This window comes from Heterodontus francisci, chromosome 17, assembly GCF_036365525.1.
Source record: "Heterodontus francisci isolate sHetFra1 chromosome 17, sHetFra1.hap1, whole genome shotgun sequence".
NCBI lineage: Eukaryota > Metazoa > Chordata > Chondrichthyes > Heterodontiformes > Heterodontidae > Heterodontus > Heterodontus francisci.
This window is the reverse complement of record NC_090387.1, coordinates 82433817-82446612: the sequence shown is the minus strand read 5'-3', so window position 1 is coordinate 82446612 and position 12796 is coordinate 82433817. Positions and strand designations below refer to the sequence as shown.

Genomic DNA, 12796 nt, shown 5'->3' with positions numbered 1-12796 from the left:
CTTTTACAACTTTTATGAATCAAAGTATATTTTTTTGAAAAATTTAGTGAGGATGAGATCAAGTAGGTTTTTCCTTCACGTTGGCTCTCACCACCTGCTGAATGCTCAGTCTGACAGCTGTCTTTCAGGACTTGGCTAGCTGAGTCAGTAGTGGTACTCTGAGCCATTTTGATGGACATTGAAGCCCCACCCAGAGAATATTCAGTGCTCTTGCTACCTTCAGGGTTTTTTCCAAGTAGTGATTCATTAGCTGGGGGAAGACGATAGGTGGTAATCAATGGCTGGTTTCTATGCCCATGTTTGACCTGATGCCATGAGACTTTATGAGGTCTGGAATCAATGTTGAGGACTCCTAGGGCCACTCCCTCCCAACTGTATACCAGTGTGCCGCCACCTCTGGTTGGTCTGTCCTGTCAGTGGGACAGGACATGTCCAGGAATGGTGATGTAAGACTCTGGGACAGTGGCTGTAAAGTATGATTTGGTGAGTATGCCCATGTCGGGCTGTTGCTTGATTAAACCTTGGGACAATTCTCTCAATTTTGACACAGAATGAGGAGGAGGACTTTGCAGGTTTGACTGGGCTGGGCGTGCCTTTGTCACGTCTGGTGCCTATGTTAAATCCAAATGGTCTGTCTTATTCTTATTTGAATTTTTCATAGCAGTTTTGATACAACTGAGTAGCTTGCTCAGCCATTTCAGAGGAGTTCCTAATTCCTGACTTTTGTTTTATGGAGTTCTATTTTACTTTCCACCATTCAACAAAACCTCACAGCACAATATAGTGCTGCCTTAGGCCAACCCTATGTCATTTCTGGTATAGAGTCATTAAGGCATAGGAGGAGGCCATTTGGCCCATCATGCCTCTGCTGGCTTTTTAAACAAGCTATCCAATTAGTTCCACTCCCCTGCTCTTTCCACAAAGCCCTGCAAATATGTCCACTTCAAGTATTTATCCAATTCCCTTTTGAAAGATTATTGAACCTGCTTGTACCCCTTCAGATCACAACTCGTGGCATATGTTTCCCTTCATGTCACCTCCGATTCTTTAGCATAACTTGCTTGCTTTTGTACTTCCTCTATTTATGAAACCAAGGATCCCATATGCCTTTTATGCGCTCTCAGTTTACCCTGTTACCATTGAAGACTTATGTACGTATACTCCCAGGTCTCTTTGTTTCTGCACCCCCAATTAGGGTTACAGGGAAAAGCAGGAATGGAACTGAGTGAATTGCTCTTTCAGAGAGCCGATGTGTACATGATGGGCCGAATGGCCTCCTTCTGCACTGCAACAATTCTGTGACTCTGTGAAATAAGCTACTGGGCTTTGCTGAGTTTATATTTTGTCAAATACCTTTAGAAAACATCAAAAATGACAGTGTTTCAACAAGAGACAGCAAATCTTTATTTAATCACAGGTTTTACATATTAACCCATGAACGGAGACCCAACAGTTTTATTATGGGAGCATATTATTCTGCTGCAAAGGAAATGTTTAGACATTGTTAAAGAGGGAACAAACCCAAATGAGGTCAGGCCTTTTAATATATTGCTCCCTTTCCTTTTGAAATTACTCTTGGTTTGTTTCTAGGATTAGTTGAGTTTCAGTTATGAGAAGCAGAGTTCCAGACTACCTCCGAATTATTAGTAGGTGTGACCATTGAGAGCTGCTCCTTCCATTCCAATATGCCTCCCATTTTGTCTCAAGAATTGGCTGAGAATTCAGGCCCACCCTTCTCCTGCAATTTGGTCAAGAGAAATAAAAAAATCTTTAAATCCCAGACCAGAAATATCACGGCTATCAAAATGCACCACAGAATTTGGGAGTCATTGATAAGCTTAGAAAAAAAGTGCCCGGTAAGCACAAAGCTTCTTTAATTACAAACAGCTGCCCTGTAAACAGGGTTAAAAGGTAAATCATTTCATTTATACATCTATGTACAGTATCAGTTTATTTAAATATTAAACTCAAAGGACAAATCTTTGTAAACAGGATTAATAATTCACCTGCATCGATGTGCCATCCTGATTTAAAACCTGAGGCATGATTGGCTCTTCCTCTTTGCATGCTAAACAGATTTACCACAAATTTATAATTCATCTTAAAAATAATTAAGGCAAGTGATTTGTTAAATTTGTAGCCAGAAAATGGTGCCAACAACAGGCAATTACAGCACCTGTCAGACATGCAGTTGCAGCATTTGATTGTTATGCTAGTCCTTGCCCCCGTTTCTGCCTGCTCAGTCCTGACCTGGTATCTGTGTTACCTCCTTTTTAAGGCAAGTATCACTGTGGGCGGCAAATTCACAGTGTGTCCTGGCAAATCACTTGCCTTATAGATAAATGGATCCGAGTAAAGGAGGATTACAATGATTGAAGTACATTTACGCTTTATTGACCACATTGGGTTCTGCTTTCGGCTCACCTCATTCTGAAGGAATCTGGGGGCAGGACACCCTCACCCATAGAGATCGTTAGACAAATCTGCATTATCTATAATGAGCCCCTTAATTTTGCCAATCTTGCAAAAGAAAAGTCAATCATAATGGAAAACATGAACAACAGATGGTGCTGAGCACCAGCCTGTCACTGCTTTTGTTCATTTGCTGTTATGAGTGAATGTTTGGGGTACCTGGTGAGCAACAACTGTCACCTACTTTACTGCAAGAAACGTATTCCTGAAAACCCACAATGATCTGTATATGTACCTTGCATTTCCCTCACCTGCACTATCCTGACAGCACAGGCTTTAACTGGAGTCCAGTTCCAAAAGGCACTGGTCATTCTCACATGCAAATCTAGACAGTGAGCACAGGCAGGTTATCAAACTGTGGAGGACATCACAGCCAATCCAACGTGGTCCTCATGCAACACACAGATGCTTGGACATACAAATGACCCAATAAGGGTCATTAGTGAACTGGAGCAATGAACCCTCACAGATTCCCCGCCACTCCAAGTGAAGCCCTCACTGAGATCAGCTAACCGAGCCAGGCCTCGGAACGTCCTAGTTTGTAAGGCTTAGCACCAAAGCAGGTGGGGTGCATTTACCCATGGAGGCACCTGTACATGATGTATGATTACTGTTCCCCTGCTCTCGATTGCAGTTGCAATGGTTTGAACTTGGGTAGTGCTGTCCACACGAAGCTGATGATATCACTGGAACAGTTGTTCATTTTACAAAAATTCACAATTTAGACATTCTGACATATTGGTTTTGGGCATAAAAGTTCTGTACAGAGAGAAAGAGCATTGATTGTAAATCCGAGCAGCAACTGCCCAAATAGTGCTATTCACCAAAACAGTGGGGGGGGGGGGGGGGCTGGGCAGCAAACTGTGATCAGCTAGTGTCTGAATTTTTGCTGGACACTCTTGGCGCGCTGAGCTCTTAGGTGCTTAGGAAGATGTCAGGAAGCAGTCACTCCGTGCGGTCCAACTAAAGAATGAGACTTTGGTGTCCAAATTAGGTCAACAGCTTGCAGAATGATTTCACCTGAGAAAAACGAACACAACATTCCCCACTTCCATTATAGATGCTTCAACATCACCCAACATATCCCTGCATATGTTACAACCAGGTGAGAAAGGTGTCTTCGGGGTCTTTCTCAGCCTTCACCTGGTCTTATTTAACAGGGTTTTAATTTTAAACAGTGTTTTGAGCTCCCCCTTGGTGAATCCTTGTTCGCCGCTTTCCAATTATCGGGCAAAGAAATGAGCACAAACAGGCATTCTTAGGTTTAAAGAAGAAAACTCTATTTTGATTAACGCCTACGGAAGCACGCCGCTCCATGCCAGCATGCATACGTGATACGCACATGCAAATAGAGACAGAAAAGAGCAAAAGAAATAGTGCACAGGTTTGAGACAATCTCTGAAGAGGAGTTTTTGTTACTGTGCTTCGAGCTTGCTGTTGTCCTTGCTTGTAGGTAGATCTTGCTTTTCATTGGGGCCCAGTATTCTTCTTAAACCTTGTTCACTAGGATATTTTTCTCTTTTGGAGTTCATGGGTCTTCAGTTCTGTGACAAAGAGATGGGAGCAGACAGGAGCGAGGTCTTTTCAGTTCAGAAGCAATCAGCTTTCTGAGTTTTAAAACTCTGTGACAAGTTCAAATTCAAGAAAACTCCAACAGCCAGTTAGTCATGTGACTAAACTGGTCTGACCATGTCTATTTGTGTATTTGGCCATCTTAGCAGTTAACCTGGAATGCTAGCCTCTCCATCTTCAACGTCTGGTAATCAAAAGTCCAGTGCGGATTAAATTGGAGCAGGGAGTGGCTTCTTTGTCCTTTCCAAGTACTGTCTGTTACTATGCAAATGTCTTTCCAGTCAAGGGTCTGGTGTTTTTAAAAAAAAATAAGTTCTTTCTTTACTCCAGTAACAGTTTAAAAATCAATGTTCATGTGGCAAAATATGTCTCTCATTCTTGGCTGATGGGGGCCTGCATGACACCTCCACACCCAGGGGAATGAAATCCGATTTGAAAAAAGGCACATTTCATTCAAAGCATATTAAAATTGTCTTTTCTGGGTGCCTTTTTTTGTCATCCCAGTAGCCATATGGTTCTTTGGGGAAGCTTTTCTTCAGTTTGCCCATTACTATGACTGCCTTGGGTTTTGTTCCTGTTGAGGCAACATTTTTTCCCAGGAGAGTTAGTAGTGGGCGGGTCTATCCTGAACTCTTTCAGTGCTTTGTTGAGTTATGCAAAGACTTTTGACTTCAGGGGATGGGTGGTTCCCTTTTCCTCTGGCTGTGGGGGAGGATTCTTTGTTAATCTCCCTTTTGTTCTCTGGGACACTCCTACCTGCAGGTTATGTGTACAGAATTGACTGGACTCTCCTGTGGCACTTTGATTAGGTGAGGCATCAACCTCATAGTTTCAGTGCCCCTTAGAGGTCTCTCTTTGTCTGTGCAGGTTCCTACAAATGCTGTTAGCAACACTGGTAGGATACTTCCTGTGTCTGCATTTACATAGGAGGACATGGGGTGTAACCTTTCACGTTTTTCAGGGACAGCAGACTGGAGAGTAGGGGTTTTCATCTGGGATTCTACCCGGACTTCCTTCAACCTGCCCTCTTGGTCACTTTTTCCCCTTCTCTTTCTAAACTTTTGCCAGCCGTGTACCTGCCTGTCCCCTTTTGTTCTTGGCAGGTGTTCCCTTACAGTTCACCAGCCCTGGGCTGGAGCTCCTCCTAATACTGGTACAGGACTTAGGGGTGCAGGTTTCACTGTAGATTGGGGTTGCCTCTCAACCTGCTGCATGCAGCAACTCCTGCAGTACTCTACCACATCTTTGTGGAGTTTTGGTCAGTCAAACTGCTGTCTTATGCGGGCTTTGGTCTTTTGTATACTAGCATGTACAGCCACTGTAGTCTCGTGGGCCCATAATATTTCTTCTCAGTACCTCTACGGCACCACTAACTGGTGAACTACGATCAACTCCTTGCCCTCAGGTCTGTGAGGAGAACTCCGTTTCCTCATTCTTTAAATAGTAGCAATCAGGGACTCCCTCTGCTTCACTTTCAGATTGGGCAGCCTGTGCTAACTCTTGCAATACCGGGTGGGCTCGCTGAGCCTCACCTAGGGAAAATCCATTTAATTCATTCCCTGGGTCTCCTACCTTTCTGAAGAAAACCTTAAAGGCAGACCTCGTGGTCGTCTGCCTACAGTGCCAATGCAGTCTCCTCTTGGGTAGCTGGTTTGATCATGGCCTGATCCATTACACATTCAGTGACACTGCAAGGGACCGTCTCCTGCCACTGCCCTGTCTCTCTGACCTCCTGTGGTCTTTCTTTCACTACTGCCAGGGGGTGGGGGGGTTACCACCTTCACCCCCGCCAGATCATTACCTAGGAGCAGGTCAACCCCGCCCACGGGTAAACTAGGGACAATCCCTATGGTCACCGGTCCCAAGACTAGGTCGCACTCCAGGTGCACCCGATATACAGGTACAGATATACACTGCCCTCCAATACCATTCACCACCATTTTGGTGTTCAACATACTCTGAGGGAAAGGTCAGGGCTTTTCCCAGTAAAGGAGATCTAGTGGCCCCTGTGTCCCTGAGAATCACTATGGGCTTGCTTGGCCCACTCGAGGGGTATGGAGTTACTTTCCCTTCAGGCACAAAACCCTGATAACCTTCAGGAATCTTATTAACTTTTCCTGCACTGGCCATAGTAAGCTTCCTGCAGCTAATGCCACAGCTTGTTCTGCTGGGCTTTCCATCAGGCTTCCACCTTCACTGAGTGGGTGTGCCCTGATTAACCCTACTGGTTTTCCCTTTAGTTTCCAGCAGTCAGCTTTTAAATGCCCTGCTTTATTACAATGGAAGCACACAGGTCACCGGGGTTCACTCTTGCTCACAGCACCTTCCTTTTTGGCTGGAGGAGTGCCTGTGTCTCCTGCTTTCCTTTTTCTCCCAGGACTGCCTGGGCGGAGATCACCTTCCCACCTTTTGTCCTTTCCGGATTTGTGGGGGTGATTAGGAAAAGTTCCCCCGGGAAGCTGAATTATAAATTAAAGCAAACTCATTGGCCAGAACGGCCGCTTGCTGCGCTCCCTGGACTCGCTGCTCCTCTACATGGGTCTTGATTGAGAATGGGAGAGCATTTGTAAATTCCTGTAACAGAATTAATTCTCAGAGTCTCACAGCTGAGCTGTATTTTAAAAGCCCTCAGCCACTGGTCAAAAGCCAGCTGCTTACTTCTTTCAAACTCCAGATAAGTTTGATTGGCTTGCTTTTTGAGGGTTCTAAACTTTCAGCGATAAGCTTTGGACACTAATTCATATGCCAGCAAGGAATAAACCTCATGGGCATTCCAATTATCTTGCTTTGTATTAAACAAGACCAGGTCTCAGCTGGCCATTTTAGCTGCCTTGCCAGTTTCTCAAAAGACACAAAAAAGTTTCCACATCTTCCTCGTTGAGTTGTGGGATTAATTGAGCGAGTTTTAGCAATTTTGTACCCAGCCCTGAATTATGTTCCTCCATATTGGCTATGCTTTCACTGGGATCACTTTGTTGCCCCCTAGTTAACTCCTTCAGCTCTCTTTCTTCAGATTCTTTCTGGAATATTCTTTCTCTCTCCTGCCTTTCATTTTCTTCACATTGCTTTTGAAAGGCTCTCTCTTTCTCCCTCTCCTGCCTCTCTCTCGCTCTTTTTCCTGTCTCTCCCTTTCTCTTTCCTCTAATTCAAGTTTCCTCTGTTCCAATTGTATCTTTGCTAACAGTACCCTGCCTGGGTTTACTTCTAACAGTTTCAGCTGCTGCAGATTCAAGGGAAAAATGGTTGGCCTTAGGAGTTCAGACTTCCTAGCCTTGCCACGTACAGTGATCCCACAGTGCGCAGCCATTTTCCTCAACTCCTCCAGAGACAGTGCTTTTAACTTATCCCAAGTTATTTCACCCTGGCTTGGAGAGCTGCTAGTTTCAGTTGCAGACAGGTTAGTATTCAAGCACACACAAGCACAAGAAAACCTGTATTAATCTTGCTCCTTTTTAATTGGGAACAATTTGGCTTCCCACTTCCAATTTCTCTCATTTGTCTGTGGGTAAAATTCCAGACACTAGCACCCAAATTTGTTATGACCAGGTGAGAAAAATGTCTAGAGGTCTTTCTCAGCCTTCACCTGGTCTCATTGTAACAGGGTTTTAACTTTAAACACACAATGTTTTAATCTCCCCCTTGGTGAATCCTTGGTCACCGCTTTCCAATTATCAGGCAAAGAAATGAGCACAAACAGGCCTCCTTAGGTTTAAAGAAAAGTGAAATTTATTAAAACTTAAATTCTAATTCGGTTAACGCCTACGGATACACACTGCGCCCCATGCTAGCATGCATACGCGATACGTACATGCAAATAGAGACAGAAAAGAGAAGAAAAATAGTGGAGAGGTTTGAGGCAATCTCTGAAGAGGGGTTTTTGTTACTGTGCTTCGAGCTCGCTGTAGTCCTTGCTTGTCGTTGGGGCCCAGTATTCTTCTTAAACCTTGTTCACTGTAGGAGACTTTTCTCTCTCGGGATTCATGTGTCTTCAGTTCCGTGAGAAAGAGATGGGAGCAGACAGGAGAGAGGCCTTTTCAGTCCAGGAGCAAACAGCTTTGAGTTTTAAAACTCTGTGGCAAGTTCAAAAAAACTCCAACAGTTAGTCATGTGACTAAACTGGTCTGACCATGCCGGTGTGTGTATTCGGCCATCTTAGCAGTTAAACTGGAATGCTAGCCTCTCCACCTTCAACATCCGGTAATCAAAAGTCCATTGTGGATTAAATTGGAGCAGGGAGTAGCCCCTTTATCCGTTCCAAGTATGGTCTATTACTATGCAAATGTCTTTCCAGTCAAGAGTCTGGTGTTTTTTTTTTTAAAGCAAGTGCTTTCTTAACTCCAGTAACAGTTTAAAAATCAATGCTCATGTGGCGAAATATAAAAAAAACAAAACTCACTGTGTTGATGATCCAAAATCATCCAGTGAGAAAAAGGTTAAATAAAACCATAAATCTATTTTAAAAAATTATAAGCAGTGTTAGTAGGATTGCAATAATGTGTAACGGAATTAGTGCAATGTTCACATTCAAGCTGTGAAAAACACCCAGCAGTACAGATTTCTCTTCCAAACGTGGTTTGCATTAGACATTGTGAAACACTCGGGTACAGTACTGGTGAGTACAGATCTGTCACTGTATAACACTGGAGGTGAATTAATGATGGGTACAGGTCTTTTCATGGAGTTGGGAGAAGTGGGATGCGAGATAAACTGAGTATCACACAACATTAAAGTGCATTAAGTGCAATTTTACTGTAATATCTTGCAGTCAACATACTGTTGTGTTTCCAGTGTAAATTCTGATGTCCTAGTGCTGGACAAAAACAGCACCAAAAATCGTATGCAATAAGGTGTGGGCAGTATACTCATTTAAAATCAGACTTAAATACATGATCTGTGATATAAAACGTTAATGCTAATTTCTGTTTCCCTTCCCCCAAAAAGCATCAGGATCCTGATCAATGACATGAGCTGAGTGGACCCTGGACACAGATAAGGTTGTTTACCTTCAGCTCAACAAACTTTCTCCTTAACCCCAAAACATAACTTATGAAAGTCATGATTTTGTTTGGGTGGGAAGAGGTGGAAGGAGGGGGAAGAGGTGGAAGGAGTAGTTGGGGGGCAGGGTGGGGAGAGGAAGAGGAGGAACAAGAGGAAGGATGATCAATTTTAGTGTGTTCTGTTAATTTTAATAGAAGTGAATTTATGCAGTTTTTCAGCATTTAAAACATACATTTGGAGAAATGGAAGTAGCAGTGGGAGACTTCAGTGGGCGCAAGTGCCTGAGGACAGTAGTGGCTGCATTGAACAGCAAGCCCATGTCCAGCACCTTACACAGCAACCGAGACCTTAAAATTACAGCCAAACCCAACCAGATCAACTTGATTCTGAAGGAAAATTCACCTCATCTAGCTGAGCTTAAAATACTTTGTATAACACTAATCATCGCTGGTGGATTTTAATTTTAGTTATTTCATGGGAGAGAGTTAAATGGTTTCTAATATCGCTCCGTCTCGGAGAAACATTGACTGTTACTTGGGTCTCTAAAATGGAGAGTTTAAAAGGCGGAAAACTTTAAAAAAAACAGCTTGCAAAGAACATAATTTTTTGAAACTTATGTTTGAATTTAGAGTATTTCTAATTAAGCAGAGAGTGTTGATCAGGCTTGAAGGAGTTATTAATTCTGTGGCTCCTTCAATGCGTCAGGTTGATGAGCAAATTCCTCCTGCTCCAAGTCTGATGAGGTTTGTTTATGTCCGCTATTTTACATTTGCAAAAGGCTGTATATAGTGATACCACAAGCCCTGGCCAGAATGGGGATGATTGGATAATTTCCCCCATCAATCACAACTGGAGCCTCTACTGTGTAATAAGTGACTGGAATTGATGTTACTCATATAATCGGTTTTATGTAACAACTATCCTCCACTCACTGCTTTCTATTGGAGAAAACATCCTGTGGTACTCCAGTGACTCTGTTTGCCAGCGTTAGTAAACAGACTCTGCTGCAGTTTTGGTCATGAGTTCGGAGACGGTTTGCTGTAGTTTATGAACAAATTAGAACCACAAGTCCTGCCCCGCCTCCAACTTTCTGGATGACACAGCAGTATCAATGCTTGCTCCGTTAAAAAAAACTTTGAACCATAGATAGTAAACAAGTTTTTCAGAGTAGTGGGTACCCACTCTAGTTACTGACTGGCACATCTAACATTGGTCCTCTCATGGCCCCACATTGATATAAATAGGCAGTAACGATAGGTCAAAGGAGGGACAGCAAAAACGAGAGTTTACTGAATGTTTGTGTAAAACAACAAAGCACAAGGATCAGCAGGAGAGCTGACATGATTTATAATAGTGCAAAAATTTAGATGCCCAACATTCCCCCCACCCGAGTGCAGTGATAGATTAAAACAAAGAGCTAGATGCATTTAAGGTGCTCCTGGCAATCTTGTGAATAAAAAGAATGACATTGTCAAGTTTGGAAAGCAGGTCACCCAAGGGTCAGACAGGAGCTTTAATGGTAAGGCAAGATGTGCAGCTCATCCTCCAATTCCGTGTTCAAGCAGCTTACTATTCCACTATTTGATTGCATTCTGAAGATTTTTAGAATTGTCTTTTTTTTGGCATTGCCCGACCTTGTGTACAGGTCAGAGTTTCCTACATATCCTTCAAATTGTACAACTGCACCCCACAAACAGCATTAGTGTGTACCAACACAGCAGTTGGTGCACCTAATTTTATAGTACATTTTGAGCAAATACTTCACCATTTATATAGCGCCTATTGTCTACTTCAACCTTGAAACACTTTTAGGACATCAGTGAGCAGCCTTCAACTAAGGTCAGCTGCAACCAGTTTAATGAGATATGTCTTTTTTAAATTCTATTTACCATAATCTACCCAGTCACTTCCTGTGAAAATGCACCACTGCAATCTTGTTGGGATGCTCCTGTTGCCCATCATCAGCATCAAACACCACCAGGCCAGCTATAGAACTGTGAGATGTAGACTAAAGCTCCCTTTACTCTTCCCAACAATGTATCTCAGCCTTAACCCAAGAAGTGCAGCCCCTGCTGAAGCAGTGAAACATTTTCCCACACTAGTCAACCGTATGTCCTTTAGACAAGAGATCAGTACAAATCAACTCTCTGCCCATCAGGTTGTTGACTAGGCTTTGTAATTGCTCATTAATTGTAATATCTCATTAAACTGGTTGCAGCTGACCTTCGTTGAAGGCCGCTCACTGATGTCCTAAAAGTGTTACAAGGTTGAAGTAGACCATAGGCTATATAAATGGTGAAGTATTTGCTCAAAATGGCAGTGTGATTGAAGAGGAGACAAAGAGCCTACTCACACTGAATGAGTTCACATATGGTGATGGTTGCTAGAGAAATTCCTGAATTGATCCTGACTGGGATATTTTCTGTTCCTGTGAAATGAGGAATGGTTTTAGACAAAGATGGAATTTGATTTCCATTGCGGAGGAGAAGGGGAGGAGAGGCAGAGTTATTTGCATAAGGGTTGGTGCACAAATGAAAAATAAAATATTCTCTGAACCAGAGAAACTATTGCATGTGGCTGGGCAGCTGGGTAAGCATCGATAGCGTAAAGACTTTACCATGTGGGGGCAATGAGGGGGAACAATGATCAATGTAAAGGCTCTACCATGTGGGGGCACTGAGGAAAATTGGGGGACAATGATCACTACTCCACTTCGACATTCTCACAGACCTATTAATTCTACACATTTAACACAGGAATATTGCCCAGTCCACATACTGAGAGTATTAATCGTGGTAAAGGACTCTGCATTGCAAAGGCAGCTAGGGTGGCCCCACAAAAACAGCTCCACGGTTCAGCCTGCCCACAGCTGGCAATCCGACAGTTGAGCGTGCATTGTCCTTTGAATGGTGGCCCATCACACACAATGGGTTGCCTCTGTGTCACGGACGAGTTTCCGCTCCAGCTGATCATTGCGGCCTGCCCGCTGATGCCGGATTTCTAGGTGTTTGTTCTGTACCTTCTCAAAGTGCTGCAGCAGTTCACTATAGTCGATTTCTGAAGGGACTTGCTTGTTGGAGGTTGCCGGCTTCTCAGTGGGCCTGAAAATTAAAACAATTTTGTCAACACAAGACTAACAGGAGATTAAATAGACATTATTGCTGGTTAAATTTCTGGAACTCCCGACCCAATAGTACCATCAGAGCATCTTCACCACATGGACTGCAGCGATTCACCACCACCACCATCTCAAGGTCAATTAGGGATGCTTAATAAATGTCAGCCTTATTAGCAATGCTCATGTCTTAACAATGAATTCAAAAAGAAAACTTTATTATCTGGCAAAAGTGGGGCGACTGGGGATGGGCTCGGTCAGGGGTAGGATGTGGACAGCTTTCATTAAGCTGGCTCCAGGAGCTGATTATAGATGCAGCTCAGGCAGCTGCAAAAAGAAGTCTCTGATGCTGTGAAGAAACCTAGTACTCTCACCTCAACTCTAATTTGAGCATTTTGTTCAGACAGGGATCTACTGTGAGCTGAGGTATACGGAGAGGGTAACACAAGGATATGAACAAACTTCTGCTGCATCAGATCTGAGATACTATTTACAGTCAAAGAGGATGCAGCAGGGAAGGGGGCCCTTCGGCCCAGTGTGCCTGTGAGAGCTCTTCAAGTGCAGCCAAACACTCGACTCCCATTTCTTTGCTCTGTACTATATTTATGTATTTTCTTTTCACCCAACCAATTCCTTTTT

General features: G+C 43.4%; 1 protein-coding gene across 3 annotated transcripts in view; it reads right to left on the bottom strand.

Annotated features, from left to right (window-relative positions):
* Positions 1 to 1380: 1380 nt before the first annotated feature.
* The window catches only part of vac14 (vac14 homolog (S. cerevisiae)), a 444921-nt gene continuing 433505 nt past the window's right edge, over positions 1381 to 12796 (bottom strand). For 2 of the 3 annotated variants that reach the window (XM_068049759.1, XM_068049758.1), the window contains exon 20: positions 1745 to 12143. In XM_068049759.1, coding sequence (XP_067905860.1) covers positions 11960 to 12143 — 184 coding nt within the window. In that variant the 3' untranslated portion in view covers positions 1745 to 11959. The other variant, XM_068049760.1, reaches the window with a different exon arrangement.